The sequence below is a fragment of the Haemaphysalis longicornis genome, unplaced genomic scaffold, assembly GCF_048455015.1.
Source record: "Haemaphysalis longicornis isolate Haplotype H1 unplaced genomic scaffold, Haemaphysalis longicornis Haplotype H1 scaffold_7, whole genome shotgun sequence".
Lineage (NCBI taxonomy): Eukaryota > Metazoa > Arthropoda > Arachnida > Ixodida > Ixodidae > Haemaphysalis > Haemaphysalis longicornis.
The window spans coordinates 87,574,433-87,600,707 of record NW_027526422.1 but is presented as its reverse complement, the minus strand read 5'-3'; the positions used below and the strand labels follow the sequence as shown (position 1 = coordinate 87,600,707).

Below are 26,275 nucleotides of genomic sequence, written 5' to 3'. Positions count from 1 at the left end.
TCGAGCTTACGTTTTGATGTGTACGTCTTACAAAACGTATAGTCGAGCACAGAATCATACATGGCGTATATGACATGTGGGAAATATCACTGTCATCGGTTTCGCAAACATAACTATCAGATGGCACGGCTTTGTCAGTCTTTGGCAGGACGTACAAGCTCAGCTAACCATAAACCGGTACAATTTCTCAGAGCGAGGAATTTAAATTAGCTCATATTCATATTGGCTTCATTAAACTTCTCTATGACAGACACCAGGCGGGCTTGTGCCGCCCTGGTTACCATGTCATTGAAGATAATTCCGCTGTGGTATAGCTCCTCTCATTTGCAAACAACGTCTTCACAGAAAACATCGTTGCCGAAGCACAAACGGAAAATCGGGGCCACGAGCTGCAGCAACTCTGGCAACAGCAACAGAACATCAGGCAGAGTGCGCAGGACTACTTTCAGAAGTTGCCCGCCAGGGGGATTCAAGTGAGCCATTTGGTTCTTTTTTGACCCTGAAACTGAAAGCTACATAGCCTCAAGGAAAGTGAGGGGGGTGAGGGAAGGACGAAAGACTGAAATTTTGCCCGTAATTCTCCATGGTAAGCAAGATGGTGATAGCAAGCTATTGCTTCTGTAGTTTATTAAATCCCCCCACGTATTAAAAATCTGTTCCTCATAAATACATTTCTCACGCTACTGGAAATGAAGCCTTTGAAAAGAAAGGCAGGCGTTGTGGGTGGCCAATGACTTTGAACCAAATGGATGGAAAAGTGGAGCTCAGGTGAAACTGGAATTATTGGTGAGGAATTCCGATCACCTCAAGCTAAAACAGGCTACTATTCAATGAAGTTTATCCAATGATTATATGAAAATACACACGACGGTAAGTTTAATTGCATAGGCATTTGAACCTCAATGTTCTCACCCTGCTTATGGATGCTTCTAGGTCAAAAATAATCGCAGTAAAATGTTAGGAGTTACTTTAAAAGAGTACAAGATGTTTCTCAGCTTGTATATGCTGTGTACACAGCAGGTTTTAGTTTGGCGGGAGCGCCCGAAAAAGGGTCAGACTCTCAGAGCGCACGGCAGGCGCTGGATTGAAACTGTGGACCGTTTGATCTAAGGGGTACATTCACCCCAAATCGAGCATACAATTTCTCTTACTTACCATTTCGCTCTTAGGAATAAAGCCCCTTTCTGCCCATATCTTCAAAAATGACGGGCTCGTTAGATGGAGATTCTTCTTGTAGTCCTTCCGGCCATCTGTGTAGGAAGAAAAGTTTGTTCACGTTACACGTTTTACGTGAGGGTACGTTCTGCAGTGACGCGTCCCGCCGACTTTAGACGTTTTCTACTCAGCGCAGCTAAGTGACTTGAGGCGCCATCTAGGACATGTTTGAAGCCAAATTCACCTGCTTGTGGCACTCAATTTGATCGCTGAGAATTACATGCCTCACAGGCATGGATGGGGCGAGACGTTTCTGTATTTACGCCTGCGCAAGTCTGTGCGTCTTTTTTATTTATTTATTTATTATTTATTGGTACTGCAGGCCAATATTTAGGCCCAGGCAGGAGTGGCAACAATACAAAAATACTAAGCAAAACAGCTCTAGCATCGTCACAGACAATGTAGGAGGTACATAAAATACATAAAAAAAACTTCATACAATACAAGAACAGACAGCAATCACTTCATAACTCAGTGCAGCCCTAAGCAAACAAGAAAAGACGCTCCAGTTCTTCTAAAAATTTGCCGGATTCAAACACACCTGGCGGCAATGAGTTCCACTCTGACACTGTGCGCGGGAAAAAGCTGTTTTTAAAAGCAGTTGTGCGAGCGAAAATTGGTGTTAGAGCGCCCTTATGACTGTGTCTTGTGGTCCTGGTAGTCAGGGGTTTCACAATTTGGGGGAGAGCTATTTTCAATTTGCCAGTAATACAATTATGTAAGAATGATAGTCGACTAATTTTCCTGCGTGCTTCTATTGTTGGAATGTTGTTAAGTTTCATCAAAGATGTTGGAGAATCACACCGATTATATTTTGAAAAAATAAATCTTACCGCCTTTCTTTGAATATTTTCAAGTTGGTGGGAATCTTTTTTGGCAAAAGTGTCCCAGACAACTGCGGCATATTCAAGTTTTGAACGTATACATGTGTTATATGCGAGGAGCTTTGTACTTACTGGACTGTTTTTTAATCTTCTTTTTAGGAACCAAAGCTTTCGTAGGGCGGATTTCGAGATGTCAGATATATGTTCAGACCAGGTGAGCTTATTTGTAAATGTGACACCTAGATATTTATATTTACTGACTTCCAAAACGGGGATATCATGCAGTAAGTAGGTATAAATACTAGGGTATTTCTTTCTTGTAATTCGAACAAGCACTGTTTTCTCACCATTTAGAACCATGCCCCAGCGGGAACACCAGTCATTAATACCAGCGAGCGATTTCTGTAGTGAAATATGGCTATCTTCCGACACTATTTCTTTGAAAACAATACAATCATCCGCGAACAACTTTATGGTTACATCTTCAGGCACCACATCAACCAAGTCATTCACATAAATTAAAAACAGCAATGGTCCCAGCACACTTCCCTGAGGTACCCCGGAGGTTACAGGAAGTACTTTTGATGCACGCTTCTTTATTTCTACAAACTGTTTCCGGTTTTTCAGATAAGCACTTATCCAGCGAATAACAGGAAAAGGCAAGTTCAGGCGTTCAAGCTTGTAGAGTAGTTCCGCGTGAGGCACCTTATCGAAGGCCTTGCTAAAATCGAGACATAACATGTCAACTTGGCCAGACATATCAAGAACCCGTGCCATTTCGTGTACCGTCAAGACGAGTTGCGTGGTCGTTGACATTCCCTTCCGAAAGCCGTGTTGGCAGGGGGTCAACAAATTTCTGTCATCTAAGAAATCTTTTATAAAGTTTGCAACAACATGCTCCATCAGTTTGCAACATGCGCTAGTAATCGACACGGGGCGGTAGTTGGCATAATCAAATCGGTCTCCTTTTTTGTGCACTGGAACTACGCGGGCTATCCTCCAGTCATCCGGAATAACACCGGAGTTGAGCGATAACGTAAATAACCGAGTCAAAAAGGGTGCAATTTGCTCTGCGTAGCGTCGCAAAAAGTTGTTCGGAATGTTATCAGGTCCAGTCGATTTCTTGATATTTAATTTAAGTAGCATGTCTAATACACCCTCATGAGTTATCTGTAAATCTCCGAGCACATCAGAACTCATGTTTTGAAAGTCATACTCCTCTTTAGTCGAAAAAACCTGGTGGAAGTAGGTGTTAAAACAGTCTGCAATTTTCTCTGGATCAGTGACTGTTTCACTGCCAAATTTTATTTTCTCAACTTCGTCCTTGGTTTCCCGCAAATGCCGCCAGAATTTTGAGGGGTCACTTTTAATGAATTCCGGTAAAACAGTATTGTAATAATTTAATCTCGCATTTTTTATTTTAGTTGCCAAACTGTGTTTTAGTTCAACAAACCTAGGGGAGCCAGCCTTGTGGCCCTTCCGTAAACGCTTCAGTTGGCGTTTTATACGTATTATATCTCTAGTGATCCATGGGTTTACATGAGATTTCCGTAGTCTTTTATCTGGAATAAAGTTTTTCAAGCAGTATTCAACTGTTGTGCAAAACTTGCTCCATAAACGTTCTACGTCATTTTCAGTGCTCTCAAGGTGTAAGTCAAGGTAGTCCATAATGGCTGTGTCGTCTGATCTGGAAAAATCTTTAACAATAGTCGACTTCATTGCTTCCTTCTTACCGCTGATCCAAGTCCAACCGAACGAAACAAGTTTATGATCCGATATTCCTTTTTCTACCTGAACTACGCCATCCCTAAAAGCTTCAGTAATAAATAAAAGGTCCAGAAGTGAATTTCCGCGAGTGCACTCCGAAACAATTTGTTCAAGGTTTTGTGATAACATTGCTTCCATTAGACAATCCGCTGACACAGACTGGCCGTAGCACATGTGCTGCCAGTCTATGACAGGCAGGTTAAAGTCGCCGGCTATAATCATATTCTTGCCGGTAAAAGTCTGCAAATGATCATACAACTTCTGCATAAAGGAATCATCAGCATCCGGTGGCCGATAAACTGCACACAAAATAAACGCTCGCTCACCAAGCGATACTCTCAGACACAAGCTTTCATGACTACTTATTTGTTCCTCGACGCTTACATCGATACCACGTTTTGCCACAACAGCCACACCACCTCCGCGAGAACCCCTATCACGTCTGAACAATTGATAACCCGGAGGCACAATTTCACAGTCAAGAATCAAGTCATGTAGCCACGTTTCCGTGATAACGCATAGATCGGGATCGTAAAGCATCAAAAGGTTTTCTAGTTGTTCTGTCTTGTTAACTATGCTCCTGGCATTAAGATTAAGCAGAGAATAATGCCGCTTCGTTTGGCGCTAGCTTGAGGAAGGATCTTCGGGACTGCAGTCTTGGTTTACTGGACTGGGAAGCTTGTCCTGCTTTGGGAGTGCCTTTCGGCCTCCAACCACATCGTCCCAAACAAAAAACTGCCCGTCGATACTAATTTTATCGTCGACTAACATTATCTTTTTGCCCAAAGATTCGTCTCCTTCCGCACTAGCCTTAAGTAGTTTCCGCTTCCGGAGGGTGTCCGCACAGTAGTCATTTTGAATGTATATTCCGGTCTTTTTCAGGTTTGTTACGTTTTTAAAAAGAGCCAGCTTTTCTCCGTAATCATTAAAGTGAAGAATAATAGGGCGCTTTGGAGTGCGAGTACCCAAGCGGTGAATTCGATCTACTGAAGAACACTGCACACCCAATTTCTTTAAAAATACTTCATTGACAACCTTTTCACGTAAAACCAATTCAGTTTCATTTGCTTCTTCAGGGATTCCGAACACGATAAGATTTGCCCTCCGGCTGCGGTCTTCTATGTTCGCCAGTTTCGCTCGCTGAGCGTTCATTTCGTCCTGAATTCTATCTACCGCTAACTTCAGGCTTTCAGTATCACTGGCACTATTTTGTAATTTTACCACATCAGTTCCTAACTGGTCAAGACGTTTGCTAAAAACTTGTAGTGTTTCCTCGGTTCTCTGAAGGCGATTTTTGATATCAGAAACGTCTGTTTGAATGGATCGTTGCCCATTCATAATTGCTTCGAACATTTCTTCTATGGTCGGCCCAGGGTTTTCCTCTATGTCCCCACAGAGAAGCAGACCACAGACACAAAGGCAGTCGTAAGCAATACTCAAGCACTTCCGTGGGCACGGCAGAACAACTATAAAGCGATCGTCGCTACTAAAACAGGAACCTTCACGAACCTGAACGAGATAGAACAGACGCATGTTGAAAGGCCTGCACCCAGCGCTTGCGCCGTGCCCACTGATGAAGTCCACTTGCGGTCGGTCTTTTATACTTGGTTCTGTTGACGTCACGAAGCCAGAAGTCGAGAAGGGTTCAAAATTGACGGCAGCGCTCCCTACATTTTCGGTGCCGATGCCAGATGATCCGAGGACCCTCGTGGCTGCGCAGGGTAAAGCTGTTCCGTTGTTTATCAGCAGCAGCGCCTGAACGAGATAGAACAGACGCATGTTGAAAGGCCTGCACCCAGCGCTTGCGCCGTGCCCACTGATGAAGTCCACTTGCGGTCGGTCTTTTATACTTGGTTCTGTTGACGTCACGAAGCCAGAAGTCGAGAAGGGTTCAAAATTGACGGCAGCGCTCCCTACATTTTCGGTGCCGATGCCAGATGATCCGAGGACCCTCGTGGCTGCGCAGGGTAAAGCTGTTCCGTTGTTTATCAGCAGCAGCGCCTGAACGAGATAGAACAGACGCATGTTGAAAGGCCTGCACCCAGCGCTTGCGCCGTGCCCACTCTCGGTAGCAACGCCGTGCCCACTCTCGGTAGCAACTTCTCGGTAGCAACGCTTCTTTATGTGCTTGAGGCACTGTACTGTGCGCGGTTTAAAGTCCAGGCTCTACACAGAGTATTCGCTACCTTCTTGCGTGGATATGAATGGCAGCAAATGCGTAGGGATCACTTGTTTCACTCTTTGGTGTCTGGTGGTGTTGAGTTAAGGCATTTCTTTGTGCACCAACTAGTGCCTCGTTTCTTTCTTCCACAAGTTGGCCGCCCATGCTGTTTTACTTACTGTACTTCAAAAGCGCTTCAGTTACCATTTACCTTTGCTCCTTGTTTCTACGGTGGAGGTTAACAGGAAACCGCCATGGGGTTTTCTAAAGGAAGTTGCGGGTTCTTTTCAATTCCTGTTACTGCGATTTTCTTTGGAGTATCTATTTAGCCTCTCATAGAATACTGTGACGAACACTTTAATTCATAATGTGTTCCCGGTGTCCGTTTATCGGCGGCCCTACCTGAGAGAACATAAGAACAGGGTTTTAAATCGTGCCAAGTGTACGTGCGTACCGCCGCATGCCAAAACGTGTTTTTAAGCTTCAATTGCAAACGCTTCCATTTAAACATGGCTGCCCAAAAAGGGGATGTCGATCTCGTGCTCAGAAAAGTGTGCGATCAACAACAGACTACTGACCATTGCTTTGCGCTGTGCCGTGACGCTGTATTTTTCTGGGACGTTTTTTCAACGGGCACTTAAAAAGATCATAGATGTCACTCCGTGCACCATTCGCTTCATGCCATTTTAAGATATTAGGCGGGTGCCCTATGATGTTTTTGTTCTGCTAGAATTGTTTATCTTGTGGAAGCGCCGCATGAGTGATCGGCATGCAGAATTCGCTAGCCTAACCAAGCACGTTTTTAGAGAATAGGCAGCGTTAGTGCGAAGCGTTTATGCACCGCAGAGTGATCCACCGGTGTGGCTGCATCTTTCGGACGCGTGCGTCTGCCTGCCTGAGTTTATAAATGGTGCCGATCTTTGTTAAACTGATGTGCCTTCTCTTCGCTGTTTGTTATTTTGATATTGTGTGTTAATTGTCACGTCTTCATTTGTAGAAAATTTTCATGCAATAAAGAAAAAATATTGGTCTCGTAGTGTAGTGGTTCCATTATTGCGCAGTAACGTCCCAACCTCAGCTCGAATCCCATGAGCGCTTTATTTTTTTATTTTTTAATGGTTTGTCATACTTGAAGTTTAATATTTTTATCACGCATATAATCTATTTATGACACATTTATGTATTATAAAGGTTATTTCGGGTAGATTCATTTCCCTTAAGTGATGTTCTGCTTTTTCTACAAATCAGCGGTTTTGACTAATTATAGCAGGATCCGGGTATTTTTGCTGAATATTTTTAAACACCGTGGTTGATTCCCTGTTGGGTGTGTTTCAATTTACGTTTCTTTTTTCAATTTGGGTTATTTTGTCCGCTTTAGGTTGGTTACGCCTGTTTATATGAGCCACCAAAGGACTCTCTGAGCTAGCTGCGGTAAGCATTTACGTTATTTTTTACAATTGCGGTAATTTAACTACTTTAGTTTTGTTTTTGCTGTTATTTATTTCAGTTCCGCTGGTTTTGTGTGCTTTGGGCAGGTTTCTGCTGTGATATAACCTCTATAGCAAGCTTCAGATGATGGCTGGCTGTTTTTGCTAGGAAACGCGTATACCCCAAGCGCGTGATGACCGCCGCTCACACCCAGGTCATCAGACTGTTCGTCAGTTTGCTTTACTGATGCAGCCCACTCAATCAAGTGCCGCCAAACCCTTGTATGCCCCAGAGATTGGCGTATTAAATTGCACTAGAAAGGAACTCACATGATGGAGCAAACTACAGATTTCTTGGAAAAGGTAAATTACTTCGGAAATTCGCTAAGCAGTTACACCGCATACATGAAACTTTCCCGGTTAGAAAAATTATTATTGAGTGAAACCTCTGCTGGAATTGTTCCTGCCAAAAATTAGTGTGATAATTTATGCTTGGGAGAAGTGTGTGAGCTAGTCCAATACAATTTGGTTACATCCAAGCAAATCTCGCACCCATACTCCCGCGTGCAGTCTATACTAGAAACCGCGGATTCCGAGGAACCCACGATGCGGAGTCGTCAGCTAGGAATGGCGGTGTCTACAGCAGCCTTGCCCCCATTTGTTGGTAGTGGTTTCAAATTACGCGCCCAGGCCTCCAGTGTACAGTGCGTCCCAGCCACGGCGATGGTCGCATACATAAATGTGAGTTGCGCAGCCGCCTCTTCCACCTCTGCGCACAGAAAACGTCCTGCACCCGCTGCAGAACGAATGGCGCACTATCTTGATAAGCAGGTACTCCGTGGTTCGATACAGGCCAGGTGGTAGCAAATATTCATTTTTTAGAGTTCCACGTAGTGCACGAACTGAAAAGGCCGCCTACTTCTTCCCAAACGGCAACCGTATGGCTGCCGTTTGGCAAGAAGTAGCCGGCCTACGACGAAAGATGAACCGTTGTTTGCGACGCTTTTGTTAACATTACCTGGGCTCTTTTTCTTTCACCTAGTCATATCACCATGAAAGCAAAAAGCAAATGCAGGCCACCTGGTTTTGCGCCGTTGGAAAATTGTCCCTTTGGTACGTTCGCTCACGAAGTATATGGCGCTAGGTGTGGTATACCTATACTATCCCTAACATATGCATAATTACTCGGTGAATGGTTGAGATGAATAGGTTCGTTTGAACGCTTACCTGTGAGCAGGCTCAGTAGGACTCCTAGGAAAATGGTCACTGTAGTACTGAAGAGACTACTCCAATAGGAAGAGATCAGAAAAATAGGCGCTTCCATTTGCCTGGAATAGGGAAGCATCTTTTAATCTTAAGAGAAAATTGCGAGAAATAGTTCGAACACCATATGCCGGGATTTATTATCGGGGTGAAACGACCATTTCCCAAGTAGGGTCTCTTTAAATAAGTCAAAATACATGTATAAACAATTCGCAATGCGGCCTGACGTACTTCTATTAGGGTCAGTCAATGTTATAGAAGCTTTGTCGACATTGGCCTAGGTAATATTTGTTGCAATGACGTTTATAAAGACACAACATATAAGAAACTGGCAAGTCTAACAATATCTCTGCATTGAAACCTCTGTGCACTAGCAACTACCAATTCAACAAGCGGGCAAGCATCAAAATTACTCTTTCCCTGTTGATTTGGTCTTCTGTTTTGCTCTCTAAGATTTTGTATCCTGTCCAAAAAAAAAAATGTAGCCACACGCAATCCTTTATTTTTGTTTGGGGCGGAGGGGGTATCAAACAGGGCGGTAAGGCTTATAAACGACGGAATTTTTCTGCTTGCCCTGAATTAAAAAGCTCCCCCTTTTCCCCTTTCTCTCAGTCTTGAGACAGCAACATTTAGCTTCAAAAGAAGTATACTTGAGCTCATTGCGTACGACAGAGTGTGGCCAATAAGCATAAATCAGAGAACGCGTGCATCATTTTATAATTAGCAACAATACTCTTTCTCAGCTCTTAAAAAAACATCCTTGTAAGTGTTCAAGTTCTCATGTAAACGATTCGGGAACGGTGCTCCAAACAAAAATGCAAATTACAGAATGTCTTCTCGAACCCTGCAAATCTGCATCAGTTCTAATCAAAGCAATCTTATGAGGTATGAGGTATCTAACATTATTTCTTATACACAAGCCACTTCTTACACAACTCTTGTCTCCAAATACAAATAAATTCCATACCGAAAACTACACAAGCTTCATTATACTAACAGTGGGAAGCCCAAAGAGGTGATTAATGTCATCCAGTGCGGGCTAGTGTGTTCATGAGTTCAGCAGACATACAGGAGGGCTCAGCACCGTATTCGCATGATTCTAGCGCGCACCGTTTTAGGGGCGAAGCTCCTTAAGGCGTGGGTCTGTCCATCCTCGACGTATGTATGTAGCCACCTCTAGTTTAGTTCTTGGATTGTTTACTAGATGGCGTGGCTACCTTTAGTTTAGTTCTTGGATTGTTTACTAGATGGCATGGCTACCTCTAGTTTAGTTCTTGGATTGTTTACTAGATGGCGGGGAGCGTTGTAATAAAATCCGTTCGCTGTTGGCGCGCGCTCGGAGTCGCCCGATGGATAAGGCTGCAGATGTGCGAGCCCGCGAGGCAGAAGCGCTCCGTGAAGCTGCGCGACGCCGCCGCCAAGATCCTGCCGTACGAGAGCGGGAGGCCGAAGCGTGTCGTCTGGCTGCGCGACGACGCCGCCGATATCCCAGCGTTCGAGAACGAGAGGCCCAAGCGTCACGGCAACGGCGCGAGGACCCTGCCGTACGCGAAGCGGCACGGCTGCGGCGCGAAGAGGATCTCCAAAACGTCAGAGAACGGGAAGCGGCGAGAAAGCGCGCGTATCGGCAGGCAGACCCCGATGCAGTGAGAGCTCGTGAGGCGTCTGCAAAACGCATCAGGCGAGCTCAGCCCCAAGGTGCCGACGCGCGGTTTAAGCGAGACTTTCTAGACGTTACGTTCGGACACAGATGTAGTGGGCGAACTTTCACTGAAGAGTCACGGTTTTACCGATGATTTCCCCTCAGGAGCTTCGCCCACTCATCATCATTCACCCCGTGGATATGCTGTGAATTTTTTTAAAGATAAAAGTAGCCTTCAAATATGTGTGCGCGCTACAATCGGGCTCGAAGCCGAAATCCGCTTCAATGCGGCCAGCAGCATTGCCATGGAGACGAAATCCACAAAACTCAATTCTAAATCTGTGCGAAAGAATAAACGTGCAATACATTTTTTATACGCAATCCTATCTGCTCGTTACAATCGAGGGGCCGTTAGAATCGTGGAAGTACGTTACTTCTACAGATCTAGAGCTTGCGGTGTGTTACGTAGCCGTTGGAGTTCGTGAACATAGTAAAGCCTGCTTACGCCTATTTGCCCACAGTTACAGCCTCATGTGTCTATCTACTAACATATTTGTACTTATTCACAAGTTTCTCAAACTTCTCTTCCAACTTTTTCTTCGGAAGACCGCCCGACTAAGTGCTCAGCAAAAGTCGCTGGGGCGAAAATGTACTAATCAACGGGCCACGCTTTCTGCAATTACTTCAAAGCGACCCCAAGTTGCTCCAGTGTCCCTTCTTAACCACGGAGGGCGCAGCCTGTCTGACACTTGTAGGAGGTGCCAGGCATGTAGGAAAATGCTATAGATCCCAGGCACTAATTTAAGACCACAGTACTCTTCCCCAAATCAAGCCCAATATTTGGCTCAGCAGCAAACCAAGAAAGCCGTAAGCAGTTTGGTTTTTGTGGGGCATCGGAAAACAATGAACGAAGCAAACAGTTAGGTGTGGGCTGGGCGCTGCTTGATGTTATATCAGCCAAAGTGCACTTTGTTTTGAATAGAGGTTAAGAACCATGCATCCCCGTAAGCTGATATCTAAAGTGCGTAAAATGAAAAGCGTGGAGAGGCAGATGGGGGTGGGGGGGGGGGGAGTTCGGAGGCGGACCACGCGAACCGTGGCGAAGGATTTGGGCAATCGAGATGACGAGAGAAAAAACGTATCAACAACGAGAGGGAAAATACAAAAACGTTGGTGCTGCTTGGCCGTGCCATGAACGGTCTATCAATAATAAAATACGTATAATAACTCTCAGCCTCGTATTTTGCTTTTTTAAGGTACACCAGGCTCTCGGAGAACACAAAGAATGATGCCCAAGGTGATAAGTCGTATGTAGAGTGTCGCAAGGCAATATGCGACTACACAGAAGTAGCTGGAATATGTTCATCAATATGTGAGATTATGTGAGGTATATGACTGTGTCCTCCCAGCTTCAGTGTTTACACCCAATGCAGAAATGGACGCGGCAAGGATATAGAGGTAAAAAAAGTGGTATGAAATGCAAAGGAAGGTAAAAAAAGAGTGTGTAATATATGGTCTTACAACAACCACTTGTAGCAAAATGTTACTTTATGAAGCCATAATACTCGCAATAATGTGAGGATTGTGCGCGTAATATAGATGTATTTCAAGCTATACCCGACATGCCATATCTAATGAACGAATGAATCCGTGAATTTGTGACGAAACTTGGGGCCATTGAAACACGAAGCTGTTGGTTTTTTTTAATAAATATAAAACCGCAGTGCCGGACGATCATCGACGTATCGCTCATCCTTGACGGCAAAGAACTCTAGTAACCGTTTATAAATTTAGTGTACCATTCTAGGTCGAAGTAACGTGCAATTTTCGTTTTTTATCTTTATTTTGTGGATCCATTCATTACGTGTCTTTTTACTGGTGCCCACATTAGTCTTAGAGCGCTATTTTCGTGCATACTATTGAACTCCCGCGCAACCTCTTTTCAGCCCTGTATTATTCATATCGTTTGCTATAACATCTTTTTTCCACAATAGTGAAGCTAAACGACAACCAGAAAGCGGAATTTTTACCGCTGAAAAACGTGGCTCTAAACAGGATCATTACCTACTTTCTCTTCCATAATACAAATGTAGCATAGTATTTTTTATTTTCGTGTGGTCACCTGTGTCTGCAAAAAACGTGTGGCTATGGAACGTGCTATGTCCTTAAACAAAACAAGCATTTCTGTACTAGTCTTTTAGCGAAGCATGCCACTTACGATGGACCCGGAGCAGTGCTGGAGTAATTCGCAAGGGTAATGTTAGACATGAAATCACTCGGGCAGTCATCAAGGGTAGTTGGCATTCGAGGAGGTGCAACGGCGTACATCATTTCGAGTGCCGTGTTGCTGACCTGCCAGACGCATCCGACCAACGCAGCAAGGACTGCGGCCTGAAGGTGAGAGTAAAGCGTAGCGAGAGGTTGTTTTCATTGCTACGAGGGCAGATGTATACATAATGAACGCATTCAAATCCTATATATCGGGCAAAATTTTCGGGTATCATATGTACTTGATCGAAATTGGAGCCGGAACCCGCAGATCTGTAAGACTGTTCTGATCCCTTCTGAAATTACACAATTAAAAAAAAGGATTTATTGTCCTTCTGATCACCCGTTCGGCCTTTTGTGACTACGCAAACTGAATATTTTCATCGCGTGATTACAGCGCTAATGTGCCTTTTTGACGGTGTCGCCAATTATGTGAAATGCTTAGCGAAGTCAGGGAAATCTCCTTTGCGTCTTTTTATTAAACATCGTTTTGCAATGGTCAGAACGCGCTTTTGCGAAGCGTTGAAATTTAAAGCCCGGTCAAAGAAAGGGTAAAACATTGAATAAACTGGAAGACAGGTATGTTTTTGGTGATGCCTAATCAAAAAAATTCGCGTTAGCGCGACACAATGAAATGGACATCTCCGCAACATACAACATTACGTTACTGAAACAAATCCACACTACAGCTTTGGGGTGGGGAAAATGGTGTTTCTGCAACTGAGCAATGCGCTTTGAAAAAGACCTATTTCAAGTTACCTGAAGAAACCTTATGCTGTGTCCAGTGCAGCAGACAAAAAGAGGCAGTCAGTATGCTAAATACGTAGAGTTATTCTAAAATCAACTAGGAGCAATTTTGTATCGCTTAAGTATGCCATCGGTACTTCAGTGATCTTGACATTGCAAGAACAGTTCCCGTTTTGATATGAATCGCGAACAAGTTTTAAGGTTGGCTGTTACTAAAATTTTAAACATTGGCCTTACAGCACTTACAAAGTTATTTTCAAAACTCTAATACAGAGAGTACAAGACTTGTCTATTGGAAATTATTTAAAGCTCCATGCGACAAGAACGAGAAAACATGGGGCCTGCGGTGCTTATTTCGTTGTCTGGTAGCTTGTGAATTGTCTTTTTATGAGTCTATTCTTACAAAGTGCATTGTAAACCTATAAACTGCTAGTACCTTTACCTTGGGGCTATTTGGTAGCTACCAGTAACAGGATGTACAAGTGTTCTATGCAACCTATTTGTTCTAATTCGTTTCCAGCTCCTCAAGAGAGTCTTTACAATGGAATAGAGCTGGTAAAGGCACGTCCAAGCAAAACTCTGTTTAAGGAACGTTTTCCCAATTTCAAAAATGGGAATAGTATACTTGCATTCCAGTGACATTACCACTTTGGTTAGAACCTTAAATTGCGGCATCTGTATTATATGCCTAATATTTAACTTCTCGAAAGGAACATGTTGTGGGTCCTTGCTTTCTTTTCATGTGTAGCCTTCTTTGGCCAGTGCCATAAACCGGGGTGGTGAGGTAGCTCATCTGCGCTGTGCTTCATGTGGTGTTCTTCCTGGTTCATTAACGCACTAGTGCATTCTGCGACAGCAAGCCTGAGAACGACTGATCATAGAGTAACGACAGAACCGCTTAAGCTATACAGCATTTTCCTTTCTGGACATGGGCGCCGCTGTTTTTCTTTTCCCGACCAGACGCCAACGCTGTCTATGAAACTAACGCCGCCACCGCCATGCTGGGCTGTTACGTTCTCCGTTCTTTTCCTGCCTCTGTTCAGTGTCCATGCCTTACCCGGAGAACCGTAGTCATTTGGCATAAAGTTATGGCACTAGAGTGGGTACGACGGCTCCTTGGGAGACCGTTGTTCCGCGTGAATTTCCGGTAGAAAATTCCACGTTTTATTTTTGAAAGTTCAGCTAAACGTGTCCAACCGGCCCGGACGTAGCACTTAAAAATGGAGGTACTTTGGGTAAAACTAAACCATTTTACGCCTAATGTGGGTACGCTTGTGGGTAAAGCAGAGAAATCTCATATGTTTGCCTGTGTGGCCGGGCATCCTTTTTTGTCCGAAAAAAGTAAAATGGCAACAGAAAACTTTGGCTCACGATTTCCCCTCATGCCAAATTTGTGCGCAGGGCGAACTGTAGTCTTCTGGGTGACGGCGCGTACCTGCTGAGCCTCACGAAGTTAACTCCGCATCAACGACCGCAGGAAGGCGCGCGATATACTCTTGCGTTGTCCTGTGGCACGTCTCGGCGGGAACCATGCCTCCCCGCTTTCCCCATACTTTCATTCTCCGCTTTCCTGCTCGCTGTGTCTTCGGTAGCCTCTTCGTTCTCTCCGTTATCTCGTAGGGCGTCGCCGCCGGACAGAATGCCTCGCGTCGTCTCGGCATATTGCCCTACCCGACACTCTTTCGCCATTCTTTCCTCCTCCGCTTTCCTGCTCGTCCTGCCTCCTTTTTCTCCGGTGTCCCCTTCGTTCGCTCAGTTGCAACGTGGGACGAAGGCGCCATGAAGCCATAGGAGCGGGCGCTTAAGTGCTGCGCACTAACAGATATAGTTGTAAGAAATGACATGTTCAGATGAAAACTAAAGTTTGTATTAGTCGTTCAACCATTCCTTCATTTAAGGCTCATTTCCGCATTACGAAAATCATTAAACTACGTGAAAAGAAAATAAAATAAACAAGAAGCGCCTTTGTCCGGTCCTTCAATTTCAATGCTCTCTTTTCAGTGTGTAATGCGGCCTTCGTCCACAGTTGCACCACCCAGTAGTATTGCAAGCGTCACAGACATGCTTACCTTGGTGTCAACGCATGGAAACACCAATCCCAGCACTGAAAGGCCAACAAAAGGTGCCGTAATGCAATTCTGCAGCACCATAAGTACCTGTAAAATGCAAAGTCGGAAGGTCTATGCTTAGGCATAAATTCCGGCACGAAATTATTATGCTAGCATTTTTCGTAGTGGAAAGCGGCTTGGGTGCTGTTCTGGGGCCGTTTTTTATTTACAATCGCTGCATCTCTTATGCATGTTACATGTTTACTGACCAATTAGGTGCACATTTACGGAGCTTCGTGTAATCGTAATATCTGAATAAATATGCCAAATCACTAGCGTCTCAATGATCTTACTTTAAATGTGGGGAAAAATTTGGCATATAATGCTTTCTAAGACAGGGAACCCAGCAACGTGATTGGTAGAAATCATTCACGATAACTCGACAGTAGTCCGTATAAGGAAATGTTTACTCGACGAAGAGCCGGGAATAAATCCACCAAACTTTCGCGGCTCTCGGATAAAAATATTTGTGCACTGCGTTCCTTCGTCAGCACGTAAGGATTACTCTCGCATATGGAGGCCGCATATCAGGCGATAACGCGCAACCTCTTCAGAAGGATCAACATAAATCAGTTGGTGGGCAGGTTGAATGAAAAAACTTTTTATTCTTACTGTCACATATATCACTGAATATTCAAGATTCTCTGGAGCAGGCAGAAAAGGCTCTCGTTTCACCAATCGCCTCTATAACCGGACCTATGTTTGAAACGTTCTTTTGGGATAGTAAAAGTCCCCAATATAAGTCCACAAAAGTCCCCACCTATCGCGCTTCTTTGTTCATGAAAGTGACAGTAACGTACTTACCCTGCCAGCAGATCCCATGTATGGAACAACAATGGCGTAAAAACTCATGATTATTCCCACTGCAAAGGCTAGAATAAAGAAGTGGGTATAAGTGCAAGATCGATACTCAATGCTACAACATGTTCTACAATGCTGCAATGCTACAAATATGCCACAACATGCTCAATGCTACAACGTATAGAGAAAAATCTTGAAATGTATTTTCAACCTTCTTGTCATATCTCCATCCCAAGCAGTAAATATGAAGAGAAAAAATAAATCACCTGGGAATACAAAAATGGGCAAATTTCAGGAAATAAAAACTAGGGTATTAACGCGCCTCGAAACAAAAGGACACGCAGTTAGCTTCTGCAGCTCTAATAAATTGAGGAAAGAAATTGCGCGGATTCTTGACGATGTGGTTACTTGGGTCGGTTGGTAGTTGCACAGTTGTGGAACTAGCATCTTAGGGAAATCTACTAAGATAAGACAGAGCGGATAGTCTGCGGCATTGTCATTGCCGCATTGGTACGTGACGTTGTTATAGTTTCTTATTTTAAATATATATATTGGCTGTTGCTGCAGTTGCAACTATTGCTTCGATATATGTGCGATTTATAAACGAGAAGAGCAGCGAAGTGACTATATCAAAGACTCTTGACAAAAGCATCACTTTAAGATAAGAAAAGATTCCTGCCCTGGTTCAGTAAAAGCTCACTGAGAGTTTATTTTTCTTCGAAAAAGCGAGAGGCGGGTTTCTAATTCCTGAAAGACCCTAAATCTTGCTGTACTCTAACGAGCATATTTACATACACTTATACCAAATACTGGAGCACACTCACCGATAATTTTCGTCAATAACACCGAGTACTTCGGGGATGGTTTTGGAATCAAAGCAACAATTTCCACATAGCAAACAGCAGCCAAAGAATTAATGGCTGACGATACAGTACTGCAAAAGACACATAAAAGATTAACAAAAGTATCTTCGGTCATTCAACTCCATGAAGATGGCTGAGCAGCGGAGCTGGTATTGTGGTTGGTAGAGCGTTTACTTCCCATTTAGTAATTAGGTGCAGCCCCTAGGCCCGCTGCTCTTCAGGCGTACGGATCATACGGCACCATTGAATAGCAGCGACGGCGCTAAATGGCATCCACAAAGTCTCCTTATTCAGCTTATAGGCGCACACTGCGTCGCACACTGCGTTAAACATTCTCACAGGCAGACAGCTCCAGCGCGAGCGGCTACATGCGCTTGCTTTGACGATTCATGTTTGCATGAGTAGTTTTGCTTTTTCCCTCTCACTTCCCTCTTTCACTCTCCCAGTTTAGGGAAGAGTTCTTCCGTACAAATGGCATAATATCCTGGATCCTAACCATAGAAAGCTGCGATGTGAAAACCGAATCTGTGATTTTAAGACTTGGCGCGCAACCAGGGCCTTTTATTTAAGAGTGCTTATCGCCTCTATAACCAGACCTCTGTTTGAAACGTTCTTTTAGGATAGTAAAAGTCCCCACTATAAGACTTACTTGCTCGAGCATAAGAAAGCAGCAATTCAATGTTCTTTTTACATATGAGTTTCGGTACCAATTGCTGGCACCTTTTTCCTTCCCACTCGAACTATTTGATTTGCCGCCTTACCAGAGCTTCGGGATGGCGTTCTTTCTATATATATCCTGCACGTGCCATGACCCTCTTATTAAAATTGCGCACACTTGTTTGTTTGTTTGTTTGTTTGTTTGCTGTGACTTCAGTGACCTTCAGCATACTTGATTGGGCGTAGTGCCTGACTAATTATATCGACACTACCGAGGCCCAATTGTGGGGCATGTTGCTACTGATTAAGGAGCTGTTTTCAACTCTCACATTAGTCCGCCATTAAACCCGTTCTTGCGCGGTGGGAAAAAATAACGCGTCCCTAGTTTTTAGGGTGCACCTTTCCACTTTCACTCTTGAAGACCGCATTGCCAAAGCTGCGTCAGTACTTGGAAGCTTCCTACACATCGTAGCTTGATTGCTAACATGGGATTAGACGAGGGCGAGAACAACGTTCCACGCATTGCAACGAATGCAGTGAACTGGAACCGATCGGTGCCTTATGAATCATGGAAACGCTCCTCTTTCCGGAAGCAGCTACGTTGTGGTTGTTTTAATAATTAAGAAACCTGTCGCAGTTTATCAGATACTTTATGCGCCTGCGCCTATTCACACTGCAACTGCGAATGGGCCTGCGTTTGAGTGTGCATAGCCTGCGTGACCCGTTGTCTGCAGGGACCAAGATTATGATTCTACTACTGACCCGGTTTCCACATTACTCAGCAGAGGACTGCCATGTCTCTAAATTAGAGCACGACTTTATGAAAGAATAATTCTCGAAGTTTCAGAATTTAAGGGAAATGTTTTAAAAGAAAAATGACCGGAACTTCGGAATATAGGGATTAAGCATGAAATTATGTTTTAGATGTGACGGCATCTCATTCACTCGCCTTGTTCCTCCATACGGCGTTGTCGTTGTCCGTCCACACCCCTTCCCCATTCTCCTCGCCGCGCGAGCTGCGCTCTCCGCCGCTCACCCCCTCTCCTATCCGATAGCGAACACTCTCTCGCGAGGGGCATTGGATTGGATTCGATTGGATTAACTTGGCTTGGCTTGGCTTGGCTTGGATTGGATTGGATTGGATTGGATTAAAGTGGATTGTGTTGCGTCATAGCCCCGCCACGTTGCGTCATAGCCACGGCAGGGGGTTCACGGCACGTTTCACGCCATGGGAGAATCAACCTAACGGAAACAACAACGGAACCCCTATGCCTCGCATCTACACAGGGGTTCCCGTGAGGGGAGGTGGGAGTAATGTTTTTTCTAGTGTGGAATGAAGACCCACATTGCTCACGAAAGGTGGTACTTACGGTGACTTTGCTCTTCACACTACTGATAAGCGAATGAATCATCTCTGCCTCTCACAAAATTCAAGCAGTTCGACTCAACGTGACGTTGACGTGACATCAACGTGATATCAACGCCACGCTGATACTGAAACTAGTTAAGAGAGGGTCCCACAGCCCCTTTGGCGAATCACTGCTCCACACTTGAAAGCTTCCACTTTGAGTCGAACCGCTTGAATTTCGTGAGGGGCAGGGATGATTCACTCGCTTGTCAGTACTGTGAAGAGCAAACTCACAGTACCACTTTTCTTGAGCAATGGTGGTGTTCATTCCACACTTGAACCAGCATAATTTCATCCTTAATCCCTATACTCCAAGGTTTCTGTCATTTTTATTTAAACTTTTTCCTTAAACCACGAAACTTCGGGAATTGCTCTTTCATGAAGTAGTGCTCTAATTTAGCGACATAGCAATCCTCTGCTGAACGGTGTCAGTGTCAGCCTGGCGTAGATGCCGAAAATAGTCCGGAGAGCTGGCCGTAGCCCCTGAAAATGCTATAAAAATACACTGAATTGCGTTTTCGTTTATTTCAGGAAATTAATGCGTTCATTATTCTCTCTTCCTATTTTATGTCAATGTCTATAGACTCCGTGGCAACGGCGCGGTGCAGAGATCGCCCCCAACACTTTGTATACAAGAAACTCGTGCCTCTGTGGCTCAATGGGATTGACACCGGCTTCGTAACGCGAGGGACCCAGGTTTGATCGTGACCTGGGGAAGCGGTGATCTTTTCGAAGCCTCTGTTTGGATGCGTGACGCCGCATGACTGCGGTGGCTAGATACCGTCGCCCCGGACGAGCAACGACGAGAAGCCGGGCCGATTAAGTGCTCCGCACTTAAGTGGTATCCCGATCCCACTCTTCATTCAGGGGTGACATAAAATGCAACATTCTCTTCACGTCAAAGGGCGCCTTCTTTTAAGTGTTAATGCACTTCTTAAGCGACCCTGAACCTGCGTCCACCGGCGATGTCCGCGCACGTGGAGATGGGCACGCGCAGCCTGGCCGCTGACATGGCACATACCCACGTGGGGGATTGGCAAAGAATCGGGCGTGAGAAGGGCTAATGCACCTGCTTAAAGGAGTACTGACACGAAATTTCAAAGCTGAGATCCGCTCTAGCAATCAAGTACAACGACAACACAAATAGGTGTCTGTGAATAAATGCATCTTTCTTTCTTTGTAGTTGTGTGTGTGTGTGTGATCTCTCTTTCGCGAACATTACCGAACCGGGCAAATTCAACTCGTGCATTCGCACTTTCACATTCTTCCCCTCGGGGAAATGCGGGGAATTTTTTCTCTGGGGCGTCTTCTTTTCAGGCTTCTGGCGTTTGTGTCGATGTGTTGTCCACACTGGAGAAAGGAGGAGGAGGAACAAACTTTATGGCAACATAACTTCGTAGTTAATGGAGCCCGTGGCGGTAAAATGTTTTCTCAGTCTAGCCCACAATGTTTCGGCAAGTTCTCATTCTCCTTATTTCTCACAGAATTCAGAAACAAACAGAATCTTTTTCTATAGATAGTATCAACTATGACGTCTAACGCAGTTACTGTTTCTTTATAACATGGACAAACACTGCAGATGAGGGCGGGTGAGACATTTACTTTTTGTGAGTGAGTGAGTGAGTGAGTGAGTGAGTGAGTGAGTGAGTGAGTGAGTGAGTGAGTGAGTGAGTGAGTGAGTGAGTGAGTGAGTGAGTGAGTGAGTGAGTGAGTGAGTGAGTGAGTGAGTGAGTGAGTGAGTGAGTGAGTGAGTGAGTGAGTGAGTGAGTGAGTGAGTGAGTGAGTGAGTGAGTGAGTGAGTGAGTGAGTGAGTGAGTGAGTGAGTGGAAAACGTTTTAGTAAGCCGGTAATGTGAGAGTGGTTCTCTATTCCAGGAAGCCATATGATGAGCGGGTAGCCTTCGCTCTGGAGGCCAAAATTGTCCGGACATCCAGATCGCTGCCTGCCACCAGGTTCTACACAGCTCAGGGGTGGGAAGGGGGATGGAAGAGGGGGGAGGTTGGGATTGTGCTTGCACTCTAATATGATATGAGGAAGAGTACCGTGTTGTAACAGAACTTGCATTCGGCATGGCATTACGTTGGAAACATGCCATGGAAGCGGACTGGGTGAGGGAAAGTATTGCTCTGCAGTCGGCGATGTAGTGATTCTTCTGCTTTTGAGCGTTTAGGATGTGAAGGAGGAAAGTGCTGCCGTTCGAACCGGTAATATTGAGTGATATCATCGAAAGATAGAAGAGGGACGGACGGTGCGGTATCCTTAGTCGCCTGGAGGGACAGGACGCAGGCTTGCTGGTGAGCACATTTATTGCCCGTCAGTGAGGAAAGGCCAGGAGGCCAGATGAGGGTGACTTTGCTAACCACAGAGAGCGAAAACAAAACGCTTGAGAAAGTGCGCACATGGCGCACTATCATCACTCGGAAAAGAACAACATTACAAATAATTGGGGAGATAAAAATACCAACATTTAGTGCAGTCACAGTAACTGTTCCATGACTGTGAGATAGCGAAACAGAGAGAGAGCGAGGGAGGAGGCGAGGGCGAAAGAGAGAGACAGAGAGAATTGAAACCTAACATAATGGTCAGGCAGGCGGTATATAGCACCTTGCAGTATCTGGCTTTTCTGTTCTTTAGAACGAGTTATAAGTGCGGCTTCGTCTTTGCTGGTCTGTTACTTGGAAAGCGAACATATCGGTTAAAAAACCAGTTATCCATACCTTGTTGTGGCCCCTACTACGCCGGCCAGAAAGACGCCCGAAAAACCGATGAAGCCCACAAGGTTCGTATTCACGTAATATGGTATGATCTGCAAACGAAACGTGATATTTACATAGCGAATGTTTGAAGCTCGTCCAAAGCTCTAAACGTGCCTACTGGGAGACGTGTCGGAAAATTGGGATCTTTCCTCTTAGCTCTGCTGGGGGTGAAATTTGCTTTCGAAGGAAATTTTCTCTTCAGTAAAGTTGCTTCCTGCAATCGAGCAGGTTTAGTCGTTATTCATCGCCTGAACTCTAAGCTTAATGCTCTCGGCCTGCAACACAAGCCAAGTGATAACCTGAATATTTTCTATGTTTATTCAAATTCTGCGATCTTGTAGCTTTAGACTTTTGTTTTACTAAGGAGGTGTAAATACGAATGTCACAGTTAATAGCCACAGCAATAAATTGGCAAAATAACACATAAAAATTATTGTGTCTGTACAAACAAATGTGTTAAATACAGTTTTGCATTTGCATTGGAAAATACCTTTACATTCAACACTTGCATGAGCATATGTTCTTGAGTAGCGAATAACACTTGAATAGTATTGCACATAAGGGGATATAAGGCGCCTTACTGTGTCGTAATTATTTAATGTCGTGCACCTCCTGGTGCACAGTGTACGCTATATTGTAGACATGTGCGATGCCACAGACTTGTTTGTGCCGTGTACTTTTACGATACGTTAGGAGTCAACGTTATTGTTGACTGTACCATCCGATAAAAAAACCCGGCCATCTCTACTAACGTGAAACCGGGGTAGGGGTGAAGCATGCAGTGTATCGGTGTATTCTTGGCGTCTTGGCGTTTTTGCCCACGGAGATGATACCATTGGGCGGTAGAGGTGTACAGCTCTACTGTAAAAGTCTCGTGTCTTTGAAACACGAAGCGTGATAGCACGATGCATCGAAAAACGAGTGTCCGAGTGTTCCATTACCCGGTGTTTTATTACCGTGACTACACTATACGACCACGAAGACAGGAGATGCCGACAACCCGAGCCCCTAAGAGTCTTCACCCCTAAAACATGAGAGTATCGTACTCCACTTTTTGCTCTGATATCGCATGTGTTTTTTTAGTAGAGCACGTACTCTAATTTTTAAGTAGATACCAATGCTGACGATAAAGCTGCCGTTGACTGAACACTGCTCAAACATGATAACAAGATAACTTCTCCCCACAACTCGATTCGGCAACCAATGCTCATAGATTTACACAATAACGATACGGAAGCCAACGGCATTGCAAAAGGTGGAATTTGAGTCACCAAGAGCTAATTTCTAAAACAGTCGGGAAAGTTATTTTTCTTATTTTCATAGCACTGAAGTTATAAAATTTCACAATGCTTTAAAACCGTCATATACATTAAGCAGCTACACCATGCTTCATGACACAACAGAAAAACGAACTCAGCGAAATGAACCCCAATCATATAAATGTGGAGAATTAGCCTAAAACCTTTCACTTCACTTTCTATAGCTATCTATAAATACTACGAGTTGGGGCCGTTTTTTGTACGCACACTGCATAGACGTCATTATTTCCCCACTAAGAACGGAAACATTCTCTATTGCATGCTCGTAACTTTTTTGTGCTTGAGTTTCAAACCAACCCTAGTGCAAATAACTCGAAAATTTTTAGTGTGCGGCAATAGCACCTCATTTTTTTTCACCTTACCCTTCAATAAAGCTTACTCTAACAGCTGAAGTACGTGCACGTCGTTTTAATGGGCCGGAGGTTCTGAACTATGAGTGTGCCTGGGATTTTTTAGTATCAGCATGTGTCCAGTATCAGCAAACCCGAGATCGGGACTTCGGGTTTGCATAAGGTATTGGGGACCCCAGGCTCAACTAAGTTGATTCGTGTATTAATGTCAAAACAATTTGCACTTGGAGCTAAAGTCACCCAGATACCACATAATGCCTGTATTTTGTGTCTAAAATTAATGCTAATGAATGACATATTGTTAAACAGCTTGCTCTTGTAGCTAAAAGTCACCCAAGCACCCAATGCTATTTTCAGTGTGTTTGGCTTTTCTGCATAGCTTCCGTGGTGTGCAAAAAGCCTACACACACATTGCACGCGGAGAAAAGACGTACCAGCCGGGCAGCGAAACCAATTTGTTGTATTGTCAGCAAGGTTTATGGAGGGGAAAGCGTCCTGGAGAGGGTTCGGCGGACCCCTGAAATTCCCTTGCAGACCTCCTGGGCTCTGCGAACTCCAATTTGAGAACCACGCAGTAGGAAATCAGAAATTGCCGCTATCAGCATCAGCCCATGGCTCGCACATACTGATGGTGGGTATGTTCTATATACGATCGACTACACGCGCAAACCCTCCCCCTACCCCCTGTTATTTCAGAATGAACGGTATTGCATGAAAATAGCAAGTAAGAGTGTTAGCCAGATCGAATAAAATAGTTGTGACCAAAACACGAAAGCGGAGAAAATAGTCGCCATGATGAATGTTTAAAATGCTACAAACGACCATTGAACGAATTCTGCCGTAATTAAGGAGTCCGTGGCACTGCTGTGGTGTGACCCTGGGATTGCATCTAGGCATTATTGTTGTTTTGCCTGTTTACTTTATTTATTCCCTGTCCCTTTCTTTTTCCCGCTTATTCCGTGAGTCTCTTTGTCTGTATATGCGTGGGCGTGTGCTCCATAGACAGTTGGTGACGCCTTGCCAATTTCTTCACCCACGGCTGCTTTCCTCTGCTTTTTATGTATTCGGTAATCTAACAAGGTAACTGAATGCGTACAACTAAGAATACAAGAGCAACTTAGGGAAGAGCAACTGGTAATTAAAGCATGAAACCAAGACGATATTTAGTGGAGACTTAGTGTCATTACACAAAACATTCTTCCTGAGAGAATGTGGCGACTTTAACCGTACAGCATTTATTCAGAAGCATACCTGAGCCACTACAGGTTTATAGCATATGTCCTTACGACACTTCATGCTTTTTCGCTCGCTTCGACTTGGAGCGTACAGATACACCACGGGTGCCCTTTGTGCTCACCTGGTCGGTGCTTCGAATTTCTCCTGCTAGCAATGGGTCGCAATTCCGGTACCAGTACGCCATCGTCAGGCCCAAACCGGCGGAAACCACGAAGTAGGCCACAATCATCAGCGTACCATACCAGGCCGTTCTAAAACCAAAAGAAATAAAAAAGCATCGCCGTTATCATGAAGATGCCTGTGATACTCCTTGAGAAAGTATTATGAAACAAGGCTAAACTTCGCAACAGGGACTTCTTTGAGAAATAGAAAACGACAGTTGAATCTGTGGTTTTCTTTATTTTGGTTGGACCACTAAATTTCATACGGAGAAACTCCACATTTCTGTGCTGATTTGCGTGTGCGAAACGTGCTTCATGAGAAGCGCATAACAGTCAGGTTCCGCATTCCGCTTAGGCGGGTTGAGGGTTTAGTGTATGCCATAAGAACAAGAAACGTTGATCAAATTTGGTCAGATAAAAATGAAGGCCCCTTTCTTAAGAGAAAGATGGTTAAAACATGGAGCTTAACTGCTTCGACCCTTTCGGAATGGCGCAATCGGATAGACCTTGGCTTCATAACGCGAGAGCACAGGTTCGATTCCTAGAACGACTCGCCGCGGCGGCTTAGTGGCTGAGCCGCTGTGCTGCTGAGCGCGACGACGTGGTTTCGATTCCCGGCCGTGGCGGCCGCTTTTCTGATGGAGGCGAAAAGCAAAAACGCCCGTGTGTACGAGACTTCGGCGCACGGTAAAGATTCACAGGGGGTCAAAATTATTCGTGAGCCCTCCACTAGGGCGCGCCTCACCGCCTGTGAAGCGTCGGTGCGTTAAACCCCGCAATCAATCAGTCAATCAATCAATCAATCAATCAATCAATCAATCAATCAATCAATCAATCAATCAATCAATCAATCAATCGATTCCTACCACGGGTAAAGTTTTTTTATAAGGCGTTTGATGTGCCTTCGCTTATCACCATCGTTGTGCAAAACCCGGTGTGCAAAGTTGCCTTCCTTGCAGTGCGTTTTGGCAGAACATCGAACACCATCAGGAAGGCATAAAAATCTTCGCTTTAAAAACTGCTACACCAATCACTGTCGTGATGTAATTACCCTGTCACGTGCGGGGACGGGCGCTGACATGGTGACCCGTTCCCATCGTCACCATTAGTCATCGGAATTCTTCGTGGCCGTTAACTGTGATGATCGCGATAAGACTGCGCCATGCAGTATGAACACGCGGGTAAATCAATAACGCTAAGGTGGGTTGGCTGCCTTTGCAGAGTAAAGTGGAAGAAACAATAACATCTGGCTGACAATTTATCTAAATCTTGTTTCATTTCTTTTCTTTTTTCCTGTTTCAC

At 44.6% G+C, this 26,275-nt stretch overlaps 1 protein-coding gene across 1 annotated transcript in view; it reads right to left on the bottom strand.

The window, feature by feature from the left end:
* The window catches only part of LOC144144570 (sodium-coupled monocarboxylate transporter 2-like), a 72,025-nt gene that overhangs the window by 5,536 nt on the left and 40,214 nt on the right, over positions 1 to 26,275 (bottom strand). The window contains exons 8-15 of the mRNA XM_077676078.1: positions 24,934 to 25,063; positions 21,869 to 21,957; positions 17,048 to 17,157; positions 16,227 to 16,294; positions 15,384 to 15,470; positions 12,518 to 12,690; positions 8,622 to 8,722; positions 1,156 to 1,250 (exon numbers count right to left, since the gene is read on the bottom strand). Of these exons, the coding sequence (XP_077532204.1) occupies positions 1,156 to 1,250; positions 8,622 to 8,722; positions 12,518 to 12,690; positions 15,384 to 15,470; positions 16,227 to 16,294; positions 17,048 to 17,157; positions 21,869 to 21,957; positions 24,934 to 25,063 (853 nt within the window). The remainder of the gene's footprint in view (positions 1 to 1,155; positions 1,251 to 8,621; positions 8,723 to 12,517; positions 12,691 to 15,383; positions 15,471 to 16,226; positions 16,295 to 17,047; positions 17,158 to 21,868; positions 21,958 to 24,933; positions 25,064 to 26,275) is intronic.